The following is an 18,633-nucleotide window of genomic DNA, read 5'->3' as shown; positions in this document are numbered from 1 at the left end:
AGGTTGAAGAGCAACTGAGCTAAATGATAAATAATAACTGGAGAGAAGTCTTTGAAAGCATCAGAACCAGCAGGTACAACTTGGAGGCAGAGAAGGAACCTGTCGTTACATTTCCTGAGCATGCATTTCTGGTGTGTATCAACTCTCCAAAGGACTGGGGGCAGTTGTGATTATCTGCTATTGAAAGTCATCAAATGCTTGGAGACCCTCACAAATCTGCAATATTGAGGAGGCTGGGTACCATGGCCTAAGCAACTAGGAGCCCCTCCCTGGGAGCCCAGCAAGTGGCCTATGATTAGCAATGTCTGCTAAGTCAGGAAGAAAGAAAATACTGTTTCTTAAAACCTTGGCAATCTCATTGAGAAGATCTTGGTATTTATTTTTGGATGACACAAGTCCATTCTGCTCCAGGGTCCGAAGATTCCTCTGGATTTTCCTCTTCTTCTGCTCCAGGGGCAGCTGTGCGTCCGTAACTATTGCCTGGCTGTTCTTCATTTCTTCCGGCGCCTTCGAATCGAAAATGGCACGGCTCGTCATGTCTTTGGAGTGTTCGAGTTCCTGAAAGGGGAAGACCAGAGAGAGGCTGATTTTTCTCTGCTTTCCTAATCTCGCAGATTCAGAAGTTGTATGAGGCAAGTTCACATCCAAACTAAGAAAGTCCGCAAGCCAAGGGTCTGAGGTCAGAAACAGGGTGTTCCTGGTAGGATCTGAAGCAGGCCTTCGGGAAAGAATGGCTTCATTATGAGAAACACGGCAGGTCTACTCTGGGCAACATTCTAAATATCTACTTTATTGTCAAGACAATATGTTTTTTGGGGGGTGAGGGAGGACACATTCAATTATGCTCAGGGCTTATTTCTGGATCTCTACTCAGGGATCACTCCTGGTGGAGCTTGGGGACCATATGTGGTGCAAATCCAGGTCAGTTGTGCACATGGCAAATGCTGTACTATCTCTCCAGCCTAATAAATTACATTAAGAATGGAAAATCGATACTCTGACATCTTGGATGGGAAGATTTCAGTTCCCAGAGAGGCCAGTGGAGGAAATTAAAGTCAAATGATTCAAATGACTCAGAGCCAGGGTGACATTATCGTGGGTCGGAGGGTAGGGTTTTGCTTGCCTGGCAAGTGGCTGACCTGGGTTCGATCCCTGGCATCCTATAAGGTCCCCTGAGCACTGCAGGTGTGATCTCTGAGTACAGAGCCAGAGTAACCTCTGAGTTTTGCCAGGTGTGGCTCCAGAACAAAAGCAACAAAAAAGAAAACCATTAAAAAAAAAAACTAGGTGGCCTGAGCTATAGTACAGCGGGAAGGGCATTGGCCTTGCATGTGACTGACCCGGGTTTGATCCCATATGGTCCCCCGAGCACCGCCAGAAGCGATTCTTGAGGCAGAGCCAGAAGTAACCCCTTAGTATTGCCAGGTGTGACCAAAAAGCCACTATATATGTGTGTGTGTGTTTGTATATGTATATATACATATATACATATATATGTATGTGTGTGTATATATACATACACACATGCATATATACATACACATATATGCCTTTAAATAAAAATTAAATGAGTTACCAAAATATAACCCCAAACATGTAGGACGCAACTACAATTTCAAATATCAGTCACATTTTATGGAGATTTGAAAGTCAGAAATGCAGGAGTGGGAGATGTATTATAATGGGGAGAATGCTTGCTTTGCATGCGGCTGACCCAGGTTTGATCCCTGGTACCCATATCATCCCAAGAGCACTGCCCGGAGTGATCACTGAGCACAGAGCCAGGATTAACCCTGAGCACATCTGGAAGTGTGGGTACCCCCAGCCCCCTACAAAAACCATGAAAGCAGTTAGAGAAGTTTGTGTTGACATGGGAGTCATTCTCAAACTATGAAAACCTGTAGGGTTTGAACCAAAGGGAAGAATAATAATAAATAATAAAATAATAACAAATAATATATTGCATATATATATAGTGAGAAGATGAATGAATAAATAGTATTTGGATAGCTTGATATGGAAAAAGAAAACCCAAAATAACAAACCAATACTAAAGATATTAGTGATCTACCCCTTTTTACTATTTAAGACAATTGTGTGACCCAGAGAAGTGGCAGGATATTTGTGCTAAAAGACAAAATGCACAGTTTAATAGGATGGACAGTAAGTATAGCAGTGGTTGACAGTCAATACATGTCAACTATTCTACCACTGACCATGCCTGAACTCATTTAATTCTACCTGTGATTTGGGACTATTGCTGTTCTTCCCATTTTACAACTCAGGAAACTGAGGCAAAGAACTATTTTCAGGAGCCTGCTGTTATTTTTTTTAGGAGGTACAGAGCCATAGATGTTCTTGCAAGTTTGTGTTTTCAGTGATCAGATTACATCTGGGGGTGGGGAAACAAAATATGTAATAAAAACGGAAAGTTTGTAATGCTAAATTAAGAATATTTCACCTACCTTGTTTAAAATATCCATATATTAACAGACATCATCCACTTTTATTTTGTACCCTTTACTAAACATGACAAAATGATTTCCTAGCAGCCAAGAGAAAGCTTCAGGAGACTGGGCAAATAATACATTGGGTAGGGCCTTGCCCTTTATGTGTCCGAGCCGACTTTGATCCCTGGCACTATGTATGGTCCCCCTGAGCATGGTCAGGAATGATCCCTGAGCACAGAGCCAGGAATAATCCCTGAGCACAGCCAAGTGTAGTCCAAAACCAAAACAAAAAAAAGGGGGGGTGGAGATTCAGGAAAATAATGAATAGTTCTGCTAAGAAGAATTATGTACTTTTCGTAACTTTTCTTTAGGGAGTGGCAATTTTTGTTTTTTTTTTTCCTTTGGAGAGGGTTAGAAGTGGTCCTTATGGGGTCCGGTTATGACTCCCCAACAGCAGGGCAGCTGTTCAATAAGAGGAGCCAGGAATGAGGAGTTATTCATTATTAAGTGACCTAGCAGTTCTTGGCCCCTGAGCCACCCCTGCAGTGCTCAGGGACCGTGTGATTCTGGGGACTCAACTGGGTTTGCCATATGCAAGATATTAACCTTAACCTGTTTTACCCAGGAGTGGCAATTTTTGGTCCTAAAGCATAGTCACATTAAAACTAAATTTGGAAGAAACTCAGTAAGAATATATTTAAAATACCTTGATTAAACCAGAATAAAGGTGTTTTGATCCCAATGGACAAAAAATATTTGCTTCCGAAGAATTTGAAAAACAGTTTGACTACATGAGACTGGTTTCTTCCAGTTTGAAAATACACAAACTAGGAAAGGCATTTTTCTATATCTTGTTGACCAGAACTATCTCTTTCTTTTTCTTGACTATTCATCCATTCACTGGAAGATAAAGTTTATGATGAACAGTCTGAGAACTGCAAAGTCCAGATCACCCTCCAGCTCACATGCGGTGTTGCTTGCTTTACCTCATTTCCAGTGCTACTCCAGATGGGTTTCACAGACGGGCTGATAGCAGTTCATCAGAATGAAAGAAAACATTTCCTTGTTTCCTGTTTGAGAACCATTTTGCTTCTCTAACCGTCAACATACACCGCTAAGAACCATTGAGAAAATAAGCTCAAATCTTTTATACTGACTATTCACCAAGATCCAATTAGTTACCTGTTGTTCAGTTGCTGGTGTCTCTAAAATATCCGTCAGCGTGGTCCCTGACTGGTTCCGGATCACGTCAATGATCAACATTTTGGTCCTTGAGAAGAGACAGATTTTCAGACCATGGGGCTGAGGCTTAACCCCCCGCTTCCCCTGAGGGAGATGTGCACACACATACAGAGAGAAAGCTTTTCCAGGAGGATCCCCGAACATCAAAGTCTTGCAGAAATTACCATTGCTCTAAGGGCACTGAAAGCTTTGAGTGTTTAATGATGGAAGACTGGCTGTACAGGCTTGATACAGGAAGAGTTTCCTGTTAGATACAGTAAGAGTTTCCATAGACACAGGAGTCCTAAGATTTCTTATCTAAATCCTTCTGCTTCTTTGTGGTGGTGGGGGACAAGCGCTGTGGGAATGGAAGAGGGACACACCCAGGGGTGCTCAGGGAACACCCCTGGCTCTGTGTTGAGCAGGGGTCACACCTGGAGGTGTCTGGAAACCATATTTGGTACTGGGATTTGAACCATATATGTTGCAGCAGCTGCTGTAAGTGAGGCAAGTGACTTAACCTTTGTACTAGCTCTCTGGCGCCTTCATATCTCCCTTTCCTGACACTAAAGATACACTTCTGAGCATGTTGCATCCAACAGAAGCTTTCCGGAGCTAGAGTGAGTCTCACCCTTGTGCTCTGAGAAAGCTAATTGAAGGCCCCAAGGGCTGTGGAGGGTTGACTGCTGACTGCCAAAAGGCAGCTGTGGGGAGAGGCGCTCACAAACTTCAGGTCTGGTAGGGGAACTAAGAGAGCTCTGGGGTCCCTGTCTTCAGGTGGTAGAGATCAGAAGAAATTGGAAAATGCTGGAAATGCTCAAACTTTTATGGATTTTTCTCAGTGTGGTCTAGATGGAAACCGGCCACTCCCCTTCTACATTAAAGACCCAGATGTGTAATCATGAAACGATTTTGGCATAATAGCAAATGGGCAACAACTGCTCATTTTCTTATTGTTCTGGCCAGGGAGGGGGCGGCGCATACTTAGTTGGGCTCGGGGTTTACTCCTGGCTCTGTGCTCACACCTGTGATCACTACAGGGATCACTTCTCCCTGTGTTTGGGGAACCATATGGGATGATGGGAATCCAACATGGGTCAGCGATGTGCACTTGCCCTACCCACTGAACCATCTCTCCAGCGCCAACATCTGCTCATGTGGACACAAGTTTGAGTAGTACGCCTAGATTCTTTGCTCTGAAGGGGAACCAGTCCCTGAGTTCTGAAGTTTCCACTTTGTATGGTACCTTTATGGCTAGCATTTACCCTCAGTTCTTTCCAAAGCATAACACGCTAGCACTGCCTGATGCATTTCTTCCAAATGCAATGGCAGGAAATATTCACACCATGTGAAACTTGAGAAATGAAACAAAAACACCATTCCCATGTTGACGCCTAGGGCCAATTGTTCACAGATGTCAGAGGACTCCCGCAAAGTTGGTTTCCATGGGCTATTTTTGAAAAGGAAGATAAAACCCAGACCATCTGTAAACACTATTTTTCTCATTTCCTATTTACTGCACGTCTGTCTGAGGAGAATGATCGACACCATTTCCGCTGGTCCTGGGCCCCCTCACAGCTGGGGCTGTGGGGCTGTCTGGGAGCAGCCCACACTCTGAGTCTGAGCTGCACGCACCTCGTCATTCTCTTCACCTTCCTGGGAGCTGGCCATGGTGAGGGCTCCAGACTTCATGCTGCAAACACATTCACTAGGAATGTGCAGCCGAGAGCTCTGGGTGATTTAAGAAGCGTCAACACAGTGACTTGTCATTTTATTCATGATAATATTCTAGGAACAACGTATGCTCTAGGCTTCCAGGAAACTCCTGGCTGGTCTTGGTGAGAGAGGCTTCCTTTTTTTTTTGCTTTTTGGGTCACAGCCAGCGATGCTCAGGGGTTACTCCTGGCTTTGCACTCAGGAACTACTCCTGGCGGTGCTTGGGGGACCATATGGGATGCCGGGGATCGAACCCGGGTCGGCCGCGTGCAAGGCAAACGCCCTACCCGCTGTGCTATCGCTCCAGCCCCGAGAGAGGCTTCCTTGAGAGGCCAAGTGACCAGGTCCTTAAAGCCTGCCCCTCCAGGACAAAGAATGTTGACTTGTTTCAGGGCTGCTGACAAGGGTTGACCCACACAGTCTCTCGGTCTCTGAACCTTCAACCTTCCTGCAAGCTCATGGAATCCAGTGCCGAAGATCTCCTCCAGACATCAGACGCATAAGAACCAATCTGCTTCCTCTCAGGGACCTCCCCTCCCCTCCCCACAATAAATCTACAGGTGAACAGGTCTCAGGTCAAAAGGGGAGCTCCTGCAGCTTAAAATGAATGAATGAGTGAATAATGAATGAATGAATTGGGGAGCCCTTCACTGGGACAGCACTCCTGGGAAGCACTCATCCTGGTCATGGTCACTGAGTTGTCCAGTGGTTGTCACTGGCCAAAGTAGCCCCTGGTACACTCCAAGTCCACACTGAGCTGTGTGGCAAGTGTGAAACACACTGGAACATACAACAGACAATCGTGCAGGAATAACTGTACATGGTGAGTCCCTTTTGCCTAAGCAGCATTTTGGCTATCCTGGCCTACATAAACCAGACCATCAGAAGGCATTTCACCCATTTCTGTGCTGGTACTGCAGTGTGAGTCGTGGGGGGAGACACAGGGCCTCACACATGCAGGGCCTATGTGCTTCACCACCGAGCCCCATCCCAGCCCTCACAGTTTTGAAAAAAGGACTTCTAGAAACGTTAATATTATGTGCAGGGCTCCCATTCGCTTTCATCTGATGCACATTATGGAACATTCACCAGTCAATGGGACACTCACTCTGTGGTGACTATTTCCTACTAACGTCTAGACTTCATCACTGGGGGCACAAGCCCACCACAAGGAGGTAATAGATCTAAGAGGCCTGATGGTGGAATTACACTCCCCTGTCTGGAGCTGCAGAAAACCAGTCACATTCCCTTGCTGTATCATGGGCCGACAGCGGAGCCAAGGTGCCAGGGTCCCTTTCCTCCTGGCGCTCATTTCTCTTTTCCAAGTTTCCCCAAGGCCTCTTCATGATAACATTTAGAGAACCGATAGTCTATATATATAGTCCACTCACACTTGAGTTTGCCCATGACCTCAACTATGACTCCTCCCTTCCCCCATGCCAACACCATGCCCTGGAGACAAGCCAGCCTGCCTCAGCCTCTGGGTGAGAGCATTGGTCCGGGATTGCTCAGACAGCAGATTAGACAGGCCAATCAAAGCAAAGACCCTGCGCTTTCCGCATAGGCACTGAATTTTGAGAAAGAATGAAGGGATGTGAGAGGGAGGGAGAGAGGGCACAAGAGTGTCTCAGTGCAGGCGCAAGGATCAAAGTTTGATCCCTGTGTTGCCCTGTGTCCTGAGTGCAGTCCCAGCAGCGCTAGCAACACAAAAGAACACACCAGCTTCGACACACTGCAGCCAGGTCTATTCGAGCACCACTACAGTGTGTGATCCCCTCCACCCTCTCCAAAATAAACAAACAATCACAACAACAACAAAAACAAAAGGAATGGCCCTAGGGAGCTGATGCGTCAGCGCTGTATCCAAACCTCACCATGGGAAATGACACAAAGCCTGTCGGCTACTAATCGGCCCTGGGTTTGTCCACTCTCACGCGCACAGCTGGGGGTAGAACACTGGCCCCAGTAACACTGCTGAGCTGCAACCTCAGGCTGACAGTGTGGCCAAGGTTGAAAAGGAACCTGAGACGGTGAAAGCCATGGGATCCTTCTGGTCGTGTATAATCCAGGATGGTGAAAGCTACGGGATCCTCCCCACTGTTTAAAACTCTTAAGAACATGCTCACACATTTTTAGCTCTCGGCCCCAACTCTCACCTTGGCCACTGAGTGCTTGTGCAGGGCTGGACCCCAGCGCTAGCTAGCATTCCTCCAGCTGGGATGACGGATGCTTAAACTAAACCATGTGAGAGGGAAAAAATTCTCCCGAGAGGACAACGTAAGCACTCAGGCAGCCAAATCTGATTAAAGACCACAAATATTAAATTCTACTTAAACACGCATACTTCCAGAGGAAAACAAGCTTAATAAAGGCCACAAGGTCACATATTTTAAGCTGAATCATAAGCGATAAGGGGAGATTTACAATGTCATCCATCTTTGTACTCTACCTGACTTCATTTACTCTTCCTTCTCCCCGCAGGCCCCCTTGTTACACCCCATTAATGGGGAGTAAATCCAGGATTAGGTGACTTGCCTATGTTCTATCCTAAGACCCTAAGACTATTTTTTTTAATGTTCTGTTTGTTGTTGGTTTGGGGGTCATGCCTGACAGTGCTTGGGGGCCGCTTTGGGCTCAGTGCATGGGGGTCACTCCCAGTGGTGGCGCAGGAGACCTTGCAGTGCTGAGAACTAAACCTGGGGTCCCTGTACACTAGCAGCAGCTCCAGCCTACTGAGATACCCTCCCCAGCTCCTGATGTGCTGTTTAAGCATCACCAGGCTGGGCTGCCCCGGCAAATGGCAATGGCCCAGATGTGCTGATGGGAACTAGAACTAGAAGTGAAATATTCCTCCCTACTCAAATACGTGCCATCCCGGCCTCTCAGGCCCATCAGCCGTTGTTTTCCTTTAGCTCTGCAGATGGCCCGTGCATGGGGGTATAGTCACGTCCTACTATCATGGTCACTGCCTGTTCTCAGATTCCAGAAAAGATAAAGGGCCAGGATCCTGTCCTTATGGGCAGTAAAGCCTGGTGACCGTGAGCAGAGGCCCTGGGAGAGCAAACATCCCAGTCAGCGCTCACCTCTGTCCCAAATGTCTAGGGGGAATGCAGTATTTCCATAAAAGCAAAAATATTTCCACACAATCAAAAACATCACACTTGGTAAGAAATGCCACGCAAAACAGGCCACGTACCGTATGGGTCTATTTATAGTAAAGATCCAGGAAGGGCAAATTCACAGAGGCAGGAAGCACATCAGTAGCTGACAGGGGTTAGGGAGTGATGGCTGGGAAGGCAGTTTAATTTGAAGATGCTCTGCAACTAGATATTAATTATGGTTGTACAACAATCTGAATGTATAAAATGTCACTGAAGAACATACTTTAAAAGGTTAAAATGGGCGGGGGGTGGGGGAGAGGTCAGTGGCTCTGAGAGGCCCTGAGTTTGATCCCCAGCACCACCCCACTTGCACTGAGTCAGTGGCACTGCCGCCTGGGATCCCAGCCGTCACCAGGAAAGAGGGCCATCTCCAGCACACCACAACCAACTGCGTGACCCTGGCTAGTGCCACAACACACACAAACACACACACACACACACACAGCGGAGAGAGCCCCACAAAGGTGGAGGCAAAGATTACACTCTACTGGGTTTCCAGGACTCAGACACGCGGTGGCTCAATATCCTGCCTTGGATGGTTTTGCTTTGACAATGTGAATTCCAAAAGTTCACAAGCACCACTCCTGATGAACATATTTATAAACACAGATAAACATGCAGCCCCGGGGGAGCACGGCAGCGCAATGCATGTCCCAGATCAGCAACACAGCATCAAAAAGGGAACAGAGAGGAACTACACACTGTAGAAAGTTAAACTGGTAAATTCTGTTATGTGCATCTTAACATACCCATACACACACGTCTGCGTCTACGGAGCGGTTAAAGGAGCAGGCTGCATATTTCCAGCACACTCAGCGGGCAAAGAGCCCCAAACAGGCTGAGGCAGGGGTTATACACTCTACTGGGTTTCCAGGGTGTAGACACGTGTTGGCTCAACAGCCTGCCCCGCATGGTTTTGCTTTGACGCTGTGAATTTTAAAAGTTCACAGAGCTCTGGGGTGTCAGATTCAGAAGTCAGGACTAATGCCGGATATTCAGATCATTTTGATACTTTGCACGATGCAAACTGATTTCATTCATTCAAGGCAGACCCTGGCATCAACGGCACTTGAGGAAATGGTCTTGAAATCACAGGCAAAGCCACTTGTGAGGGAATTACATCCCCCTATTTCGAAGGACAAAGCTGACGGGGTCGCAGGCAACTGGCCTAATTGACCGAGGGTGGCCAAAGCGCGAGATGGGTATCTCCGGATCTTGCTATGGACGTGTGCTTGGGGGAGCAGAGAGCAGCTTCTGTTTCTCCCTGCTTTCTGCTGCCCTGTCTGAAGTCCCCTCCCTGCCCATTCACACTGGGGAATCGGAGTCTAGAGCAGCATTTCTCCACACGGTCCCCATTGGGCTTCCAGGATATTCCAGGGGCCACAGGTGAAAACAAGGTCAATGGGGGGCCACGGCTGAAGACTTGGGGATGGGGGAGGCCAGGGGAGCCACAGGGAGGGAAGGAGGAGCCACAGTTGGAAAAGGCTGAGAAACCCGGGTCTGAGAAAGTCCGGGGGGACCTGCTCTCAGCTCTGGTGTTAGCTCGAGACCCACGGCCTGGCCTCCAGCCACAGGGGGGCAGTGAAGCCAACTGCTCCTCACTGGACCAGAGACTATTCCTGGCCTGCCTACTGCTCTCTCCCCAGCATCCATCCTATGTGATGGACGAAAAGTATTTAAATACCTGCTACACTAGATGGTCTAATAGACTTTTTATTTTAATTTTTTTTAAAAAAGAAACAGGTTTTTGTATTTTCTTCCTTGACCCCCCCCTACCCCCCATCTATCTTTTTGGAAGGGAGGAACACTCCAAGTGATGCTCAGGAGGCCCCGGCACCCTGCCAGCAGCTCACGGCCAACCGGGTTGGAGGTGGAGTGCAAGTCCCTGAAGCCGTGGTGCTGCTCGGGTCCTGCAGTGGTGGGGATGCCTGAGATTTCTTGGCAGTGCTTGGGGCTTCCGGAGCCACACACACGGATGTCCTGGAGACTAAGAGGTGCTGGGGATTGAACTCCAGCCAGGAATACTCTAGACATGAGCTCTGAACACAATACTATCTTCCAGCCACTCTCCCCACCTTTTATTTTCCATTTTCATAGGTAACTGAGTATCTGGCAAGAAATCAGCCAGGAAATGAAGGCTGTGTGCAGTGTGGCAGTGACGAACGGAAGACAAAAATATTGCCACAGTGGAGATGATCGCAGACCTCAGGACACGGTGATTGGAAATAATGTGTGTTCAAGGCATGTGTCCCTCCTGCTGCCATTCCCCACTTCCACTATCCACGCTGGCCCAAGTTCAACTGACCCCACCAGGGGCTATGACACGTTCTCCTCCTCTGAGCTATGAGGAGCTGCACTGTTTGGTGAACACTAATTTTTGGTGGGTGACATTTGGATTTTGGGGACATATCATGGCCCATGTGCTTCTTAGTCTGTGTGCCAAAGTCCAGTGTGGAATAGTTCACATCAACAGCCTTAGTGGAAAATGACAATACTGATCAAAAGATGGTGGGAGATGGGGCGCTACTTCATTTAAGATCTTCGGGGAATGGGTAAAAGAGATGAACATAAACTCCCTCCGACAAGAAAAACAAATGGCTAAAAGGCACATGAAAAAATGCTCTATATCACTAATCATCAGGGAGATGCAAATAAAACAACAATGTGATATCTCATGCCATAGAGACTGGCATATGTAAAAAAAAATTACAAAAACAAAATCAACCAGTGCACAGATGAGGGGAGAAAAGGACTCTCATTCACTGTTGGTGGGAATGCCAACTACCCCAGCCTTTTTAGAAAATAATGCGACATTCTTCAAAAAACTAAAAATTGAGCCTTTATAACCAAATAATCACTCCTGGGAATATACCATAAGGGCCCCAAAATGCACAATGCAGAAAAGCCATCTGACTCCTAAGCTCATTGTAGCACTATTCACGATAGCCAGAATCTGAAAACAACCCGAGTGCCCGAGAACAGACGACTGAATAAAGAGTTTGGTACATTGAAACTTGGAACACAGCCATCAGGAAAAAAAATAAAGTCATGAAATTTTTTTATAAATGGATGAACATGGAGAGTATCATGTTGAGTGACAGACATAGAATGATTGCACTCATTTGTGGGATATTAAAAAAAAACCACAGTAAGAGATTAAAACCCAAGGACAGTAGAAATGAGGGCCAGGAGGAATGGTCTATGGTTGGAAACTTGTCCCAGTGACATGGGGTTGTGGGGGAGGGCAGCTAGGACAGAAAAGGAACCTGATAATGTTAATTGGAAATGATCACTCTGGACAAGAAATGAGTGCTGAAAGGAGGTAAAGGAACAACATGATAACCTCTCAGTACCTGTACTGTGCACCATAATGCCCAAAAGTCAGGGGTGGGGGCAGGGAGGTAGAAATGGACAGGAAAAGGGAGAGGAAGGAGAGAGAGAGGTGAGGGGTGAGAGGGTGAGAAAGGGAGGAAGGGCTGGGGTGGAAACCGGGGACATTGGTAGTGAGAAATGTACATGGATGAAAGGACTGGCATTGGAACACTGTGTCAGGAAGACCTTTGAAACTGTGGGTCTTACTGTGATTCAGTTAAAAAACAACAACAAACCACCACCACCAAAATAAATCTCTTTTGAGGCAGAAAGCAAGGTATAAAGTAATCTAAGCTGGTAAATGCATCCAAGTTCAGTTTAACAGGAATGAGGCCGATAAGTTACAACATCCCACAGGTGTTATATGGGCATGCCTTTAATATTAACTATTCCACAAGCGCAATGGTGCAAGGGGTTTCCTTACCGTCTCTGACCACCTGGGACACAGACAGACATATCCCTTCAGTGACTACAGGACTTCTACAGGTTCAGAAAATCCATTTCTTGAAGAAAAGGCATCAAATGACTCCAAAGACATAAAATTAGATAATTTTTATGCACTGTTAGAATACCTAGTTTCCTCTCAAATTACTAGTCTTTTACCCTTTGCTTGTATTTTGATGGATGGACAGGGTGTCTTTCGATATTCAAGTCTTAGGGACGAAATGATTTGGGGTTAGCCTTGGTTTAAGATGAATAATTGGAGACATGTCCCCTGGGTGCCCCAGACTTACTGTTTCAAAAGGTTTTGGCTATCCACTGCTTCATTGTCCCCTAAATCGTACTTGCTTGTCAAGAAAAGAGAAATCTCTGTCTTTAAGAGTTGATTGAGTGTGTTTGCCTTGTTAGGGTCATTGGGGTCAATGGCTCCTTCCCCTGTAGAGAAAAGCATCATTATTCTCTAATGAAAGTAGGTAGTAAGGAGATAGGCAACCAGCAAGGAAAGATAAGGGTCTACAGCAAAGAAGCCTAGTGGTTGGCAAGGATACTGTAGTCTTAAACACACACACACACACACACACACACACACACACACACACACACACACAGAGTCTTAAGTGCTTAAGAGGCTTTTCATATAATTGATTTTATTGTTTATCTGTTTTGTCACAGCCAGTGACGCTCAGGGGTTATTCCTGGCTCTGCACTCAGGAATCACATCTGGTGGTGTTTACCAGGAATTGAACTCAGGTCAGCCATGTTTAAGGGAAGCACCCTACCCACTGTACTATTGCTCCAGCCCAGTATATAATGGATTTTAAATAGCATGGGATATAAATATCCAAAATTACTAAAAGAGAGAGAAAACGTAGTATGAGAAATCCTCAGAGATCATAGCAAGGTATGTCTAATACATTTATTTTTCGGCTAGTCCTGGCTCTGTGCTCAGGAGTGATCAGGGGACCATACCTGGTACAGAGGTTGAACCAGGGTTGTCTCTATGCAAGGCAAGTGCCCTGTGCTCTTAGCCCCGAAATTGGGTTCTTTAATGATGACTTGTCCCTTTATGACAAAGGTTGAAAAAATCTTTCTGATCTATCTGCAGGCTAGCATTTAAGACTATGAAATTGTTTTATATCCCAGGATACTGTGAATTACAGAATGCTTAAGACTGGCAGGGACAAGTCAATATAATTTAAGAAACAACTTCAGAGACTAGGGCAGTTGTGCAGTGGGCAGGGTGCTTGCCTTGCACGTGGCTGACTGGATTCAATTCCTGGCACCACATATGGACCTTGAGCCTATCAGGAGTCATCCCTGAGTACAAAGATAGGAGCAATCCGTGAACACCATTGGGTGTGGACTTTCCCCCAACCCCAAATAAAAAAGAACTTTGGTATTTAATAAAAAAGAAAAACAAACCCACCGACAACTAAATGCAAAGCAGAAGATAAGTTGAAGGAATCAGCTCTCACCAAAAAATGACTCCACATTTGGGACGTCACCCAGAGACCCCAGCAGCTCATTCAGGGGGTCGTTCTTTTCAGGTGCGATGGCATCCTGGTGTTCCAGCAGGAGCTTCAGAGAGAGCAGAGGGAAGAGTAAATTCTCAACTCCAACCATCTACATAGTTCCCTTGCAGTTTTTCACAAGTATATATATTTATATTTTTTCTGATGTAATTTGAAGGAAATCTGACTTTCCAAGTAAGACACCACAGATGAAATTTGTATGATGTGTTCATCATCAACACCCTCTTTTTGTTTGTTTTGGAGCTGTACCTGGCAGTGATCAGGGTTTACTCCTGGCTCTGCGCTCAGGAGTCACTCAGGGGACCATATGAGGTACCAGGGATTGGGGGTTGGTACCAGGGATTGGGGATTTTCCCCCCCCCACATCCTTGTCAACAGTTTTATTTCTCCTTTTGACAGTGGCTGTGAAGCTATATATCTCATTGTGGTTTTGATTTAGACTTACTTAATCATTAATGACATTGAACATCTTTTCCTGTGCTTGTGAGAAATAATGTCTAGTCAAGAGCCCTTAATTCATTTAGGCTGATTTTAGTTCCCAAGTGGTAGGAATTCCTAACATATTCTGCATATTAACTCTCTGCAGATGAGTTACTCTTCTCCCATTCTCAGGCTTCCTTTCTACTCTGTCTAGTACGTCAACTCAGTCTTCCTTCTACTCTGTCACCCCTTTCATGAACAATTTTCCACTTAAAAACTAGATGACTTCTCTTTTTATCATTGAGTTGTAGATTTTTAAAAAAGATATTCTGGAGGGCTGGATGGATAGTATAGTGGGTATCTTGCCTCGAATGTAGCTGACCTAGGTTTGATCCCTGGCATCCCATATGGTCCCCCAAGCCTGTCAAGAGTGATCCCTGAGTGCAGAGGCAGGAGTAAGTCCTGAGCACTGCTGGGTGTGGCCCAAACACACACACACACACACACACACACACACACACACACACACACACACGGTATTCTGTTTCAACAGTAGAACTTATGCACAAAGATTTTAATTTTGATGCAGTCCAATTATTTTCTTTTTTGCATTCTAGATTAAAACAACAACATTTGCCCAACCCAAAGTCACAACAATTTTACTCCTTTGTTTCCTTCTAAGGTTCTAACAGTTTAAGTCTTATGATTAGGTTTCTGTTCCACTTTGAGCTGTTTTTTGATAAGTTAGAAGGGTTCAACTTCATTCTTGGCATACGGATTTCCAATAATTTCAGCACCATTTGTGGGAAAGCCTGTTTTCTCTTTCCACTAAGCTGATTTAGTCCCTTCTTGGAAGTGAACTGACCATAAATTTGGAGGTTTACTTCTAGATTTTCAGTTCTATCCCACGGACCAGTAAGTCTTTCCTGATGCTGGTATTATACTAACTTTATTCTGCCTTTCCCATTCACTTTAATTTTGCCGGTGGTGGACGAGGGTTGGGGGTACACCTGGTGGTGTTTTATATGTTTAATGCTGGATTTCCCTTAGCATCCTCTGAACTAGGAATGTGGGTCTTAAAAAGGGGAGAAGAGGGCCAGCATGACAGCAAGAGGGACTAGTGTGTAGGCAGGGGGACCAGGCAGAGCACAGTCCTCTGTACCTCTAGGGGTGACACCAAGTAACACAGCGGAAATAACCATGCCAGTTGTGGCTCCAAAAACAGCAAAACAGAACAGAAAGGGAGAACAGCCATGAGGAACAGAGTATGCAGGAAGCAACTGATCCAACTCCTGCGTTTTATTCTATTTATTCACATGGCAAGTTATTGGCTGTGGCAAGGCAGGCGAGTTTTCCCCACCATGGTTAAACAGAGAAGAATTCTGTTTTGAAACAGAAATACCACCCTCCAGGGGCCAGAGAACTAGTATAGGGGTTTAAGGCACTTGCCTTGCCTGTGGCTGACCATGGTAGACCTCCAGTACTACACAAGCACCGTTAGGGGTAGCCCCAAATACCCCCACACAAAAAGGAAATCCGATTCAAAGAAAGTCTCCCGCTACATAAAAGGCATTCTATAAAGACATAGTGGAGGGGGAGGGCATTAAAACAGTATTGGAGAGAAGGTAGATTAGACACAAGTACAAAACAAGCACTGCAGCACTGTCCAAACAGTAGCACTGTAGCAGCCATCCTGTCCTGTTGTCCATCAATTTGCTCGAGCGGGCACCAGTAACATCTCCATTGTGAGACTTGTTATTGTTTTTGGCATATCAAATACGCCACGGGTGGCTTGCCAGGCTCTACCGTGCAGGTGGGATACTCTTGGTAGCTTACCGGGCTCTCCAAGAGGGACGAGGAATTGAACCTGGTTGGCCGAGTGCAAGGCAAATGCCCTATCTGCTGTGCTATCACTCCAGTCCAAGGGAGGTAAATTTATGTTCTTGTTCTCTGAACACAGAGGACTGACTTGGAAGCTGTTTCTAGCGAGGAGAGAGAGACCCAACATGTCTCTTTAAGGAACGCATTTTGAAGTTCCACTGTCCGTAGAGAATAAAAAGGGGCAAGAACATGGCCTGGGGCTGTCGAGCAGAGCGGCTGCTTTATAAATGTCTGCCTGTGGGCGCAGGGATGTCTCCCCTGCAGCTCTGCACTCCTCATTATTACAGATGTGTCCAGCCTCAGACAGGAAAAAAAGGATTTCAAATGGGACCTACACTGCTTCCAAAATGGAACTGTTTTCAATTCTTGTTAACAAAAGGAACAGATGATTTCTTTTTAAAGAACAAACCTAATTTAATGCAATACCATTTCTCTTTGCTACCCTTGTGAAACCCATCCAAAGAAACGAAAAGCTGGCTTTAATATTAGAAACCAGAAAACTTGTCTGGGCAGGGATGGTTGAAAATGTCGAGAATGTCCTCCTTGTCTTGTTCTAAGGACTTAAGGGTCAAAACATTTTTAAAAGCATCCTTAATTTGTAGATACAATGGAAGTGTGTCTCAGGGACCAGACCTGGATGGAAATTATTGATCACTCTGATGCCCACCTCTTAGCAACCCACCCTTCTAGAAATGGGCTTCCCTGTTCTCTTTTCCTATGAAACCCCCTGTCCTGTGACCATGTGGATAACATGCTAGTTTTGAGAACAAAATTCCACCATCTTCCAACCTGCCAACATGTCATCAGTAAAGTTCTTTTGTCACCTGTCACTGTGTTTCTCAATTGCCCGACTCTTGAGAAGCACAGGAAAGGGATCTTTAAGGTTATAAATGGACAAGAATCCCTCTCTTTGACCATATACAGCAGTACTCATGGCTTACTCCTGATTCTGTGCTCAGGGATCACTCCTAGTGGGGCTTGCGGCCCATCTGGAGAGTTGGGAATTGAACCGGGGTTGGCCATGTGCAAGGCAAGTGCCCTGGATCCTGTACTATCACTCTGCCCAGCCCTCACCTCACCCTGTTTCTTTTTCTGTGTGTTTGTGTTTGTGTGTGTGCGTGTGCATGTGTGTGTGTGTGTGTGTGTGTGTGTGTGTGTGTGTGTGTGTGTGTGTTTTACTGGGGATGCAATCCAGGTCTCCATACCATTTCTCTCATTCTAAAAGATTTCTTGCTATTTCTTTTGCTGAAAGATATTGCCCTCAGCAAATGTGCAGTCAACATGTGGATATTTTTTTGAGATGGATACTGTATCATGAAAACAGACAAATGGGCCACTGCTCAAGTATGAATCAGTTTACTTGCTCAACAGAAAATTATTTTTGCAAATGTACATGTCTGGACATGTTTTGAGAGTTGGGGTGTCTATACGGCAATACAGATTTAGCCTCTTAGTCATCCAACACACTCCTTAGAGGGTCTGTCACTCTGCTCTTTAGAAATCTCTCACAAGACATGAAGAGCTTTGAATATAGGGGGTTTCCTCTTGCAGTCCTAACAGGGGAAATCAAAGTAAGTTGGTATCTGCTTTTCTTTTGTTTCCTTTTGAGCCATACCCAGTATTGCTCAGGGGCTGCTCCAAGGTCTGTGTTCAGGGGTCACCCCTGATCATACCTGGGGGAACCATATGGTGCTGGAGACTGAACCCAGGCTTCCTGCATGCAAAACATACACTCAATACCTTGAGTTGTCCCTCTGGCCCGGTAACTCACTATGTCTCCAATCATCATCGCGCTTTAGTCTGCTTCTTAAAGTGTAATAATAAAAGGCTACAACTGTAAGCAACGTGGCCCTTGTTAGCATATCTGGTTTGAGGCAGTGTCTGGACTGCTGAAGGATGTAGATTTATCATGTTTCCTCACACTGTTAGGACTCAACGCTGGGAGTGTCCCTGACCAGGGCTTCTCTGACTGGGAGGTCTGGGGTCCATTTCTTTTCTTTTTTTTTTTTTTCCGGTCACACCCCGAAACACTCAGTGGTTACTCCTGGCTCTGCAATCAGGAATTACTCCTGGCGGTGCTCAGGGGACCATATGGGATGCTGGGAATCGAACCCGCGTCGGCCACGTGCAAGGCAAACGCCCTACCCACTGTGCTGTTGCTCCAGCCCCAGGGGGGGGTCCATTTCTGTATCTTGGATTTTTCTTGGCATGGCAAGATTTAAAAGTACATCTGGAAATGTGACATTTTAATTTTTTTTAAGATCCTACCTTTTTCAGACAGTAACTTCCAACTGTTTTTTTTTTTTTTCATCCCTGGCACTGCTTTTCCAGGACTGGAGTGATAGCACAGTGGATAGGGTGTTTGCTTTGCATGTGGCCGACCCGGGTTTGATTCCTCCATCCCTCTCGGAGAGGCTGGCAATCTACCAAGAGTATCCC

The 18,633-nt window shown here is 45.8% G+C and overlaps 1 protein-coding gene across 1 annotated transcript in view; it reads right to left on the bottom strand.

The window, feature by feature from the left end:
• IQGAP2 (IQ motif containing GTPase activating protein 2) overlaps positions 1-18,633 on the bottom strand; it is a 300,593-nt gene that overhangs the window by 11,874 nt on the left and 270,086 nt on the right. The window contains exons 29-32 of the mRNA XM_055136270.1: positions 13,837-13,939; positions 12,655-12,796; positions 3,633-3,720; positions 346-558 (exon numbers count right to left, since the gene is read on the bottom strand). Coding sequence (XP_054992245.1) covers positions 346-558; positions 3,633-3,720; positions 12,655-12,796; positions 13,837-13,939 — 546 coding nt within the window. The remainder of the gene's footprint in view (positions 1-345; positions 559-3,632; positions 3,721-12,654; positions 12,797-13,836; positions 13,940-18,633) is intronic.

The sequence above is a fragment of the Sorex araneus genome, chromosome 1 (assembly GCF_027595985.1).
Source record: "Sorex araneus isolate mSorAra2 chromosome 1, mSorAra2.pri, whole genome shotgun sequence".
Taxonomy (NCBI): domain Eukaryota; kingdom Metazoa; phylum Chordata; class Mammalia; order Eulipotyphla; family Soricidae; genus Sorex; species Sorex araneus.
The sequence above is the reverse complement of the archived record's forward strand: the minus strand, read 5'-3'. Positions and strand labels throughout refer to the sequence as shown.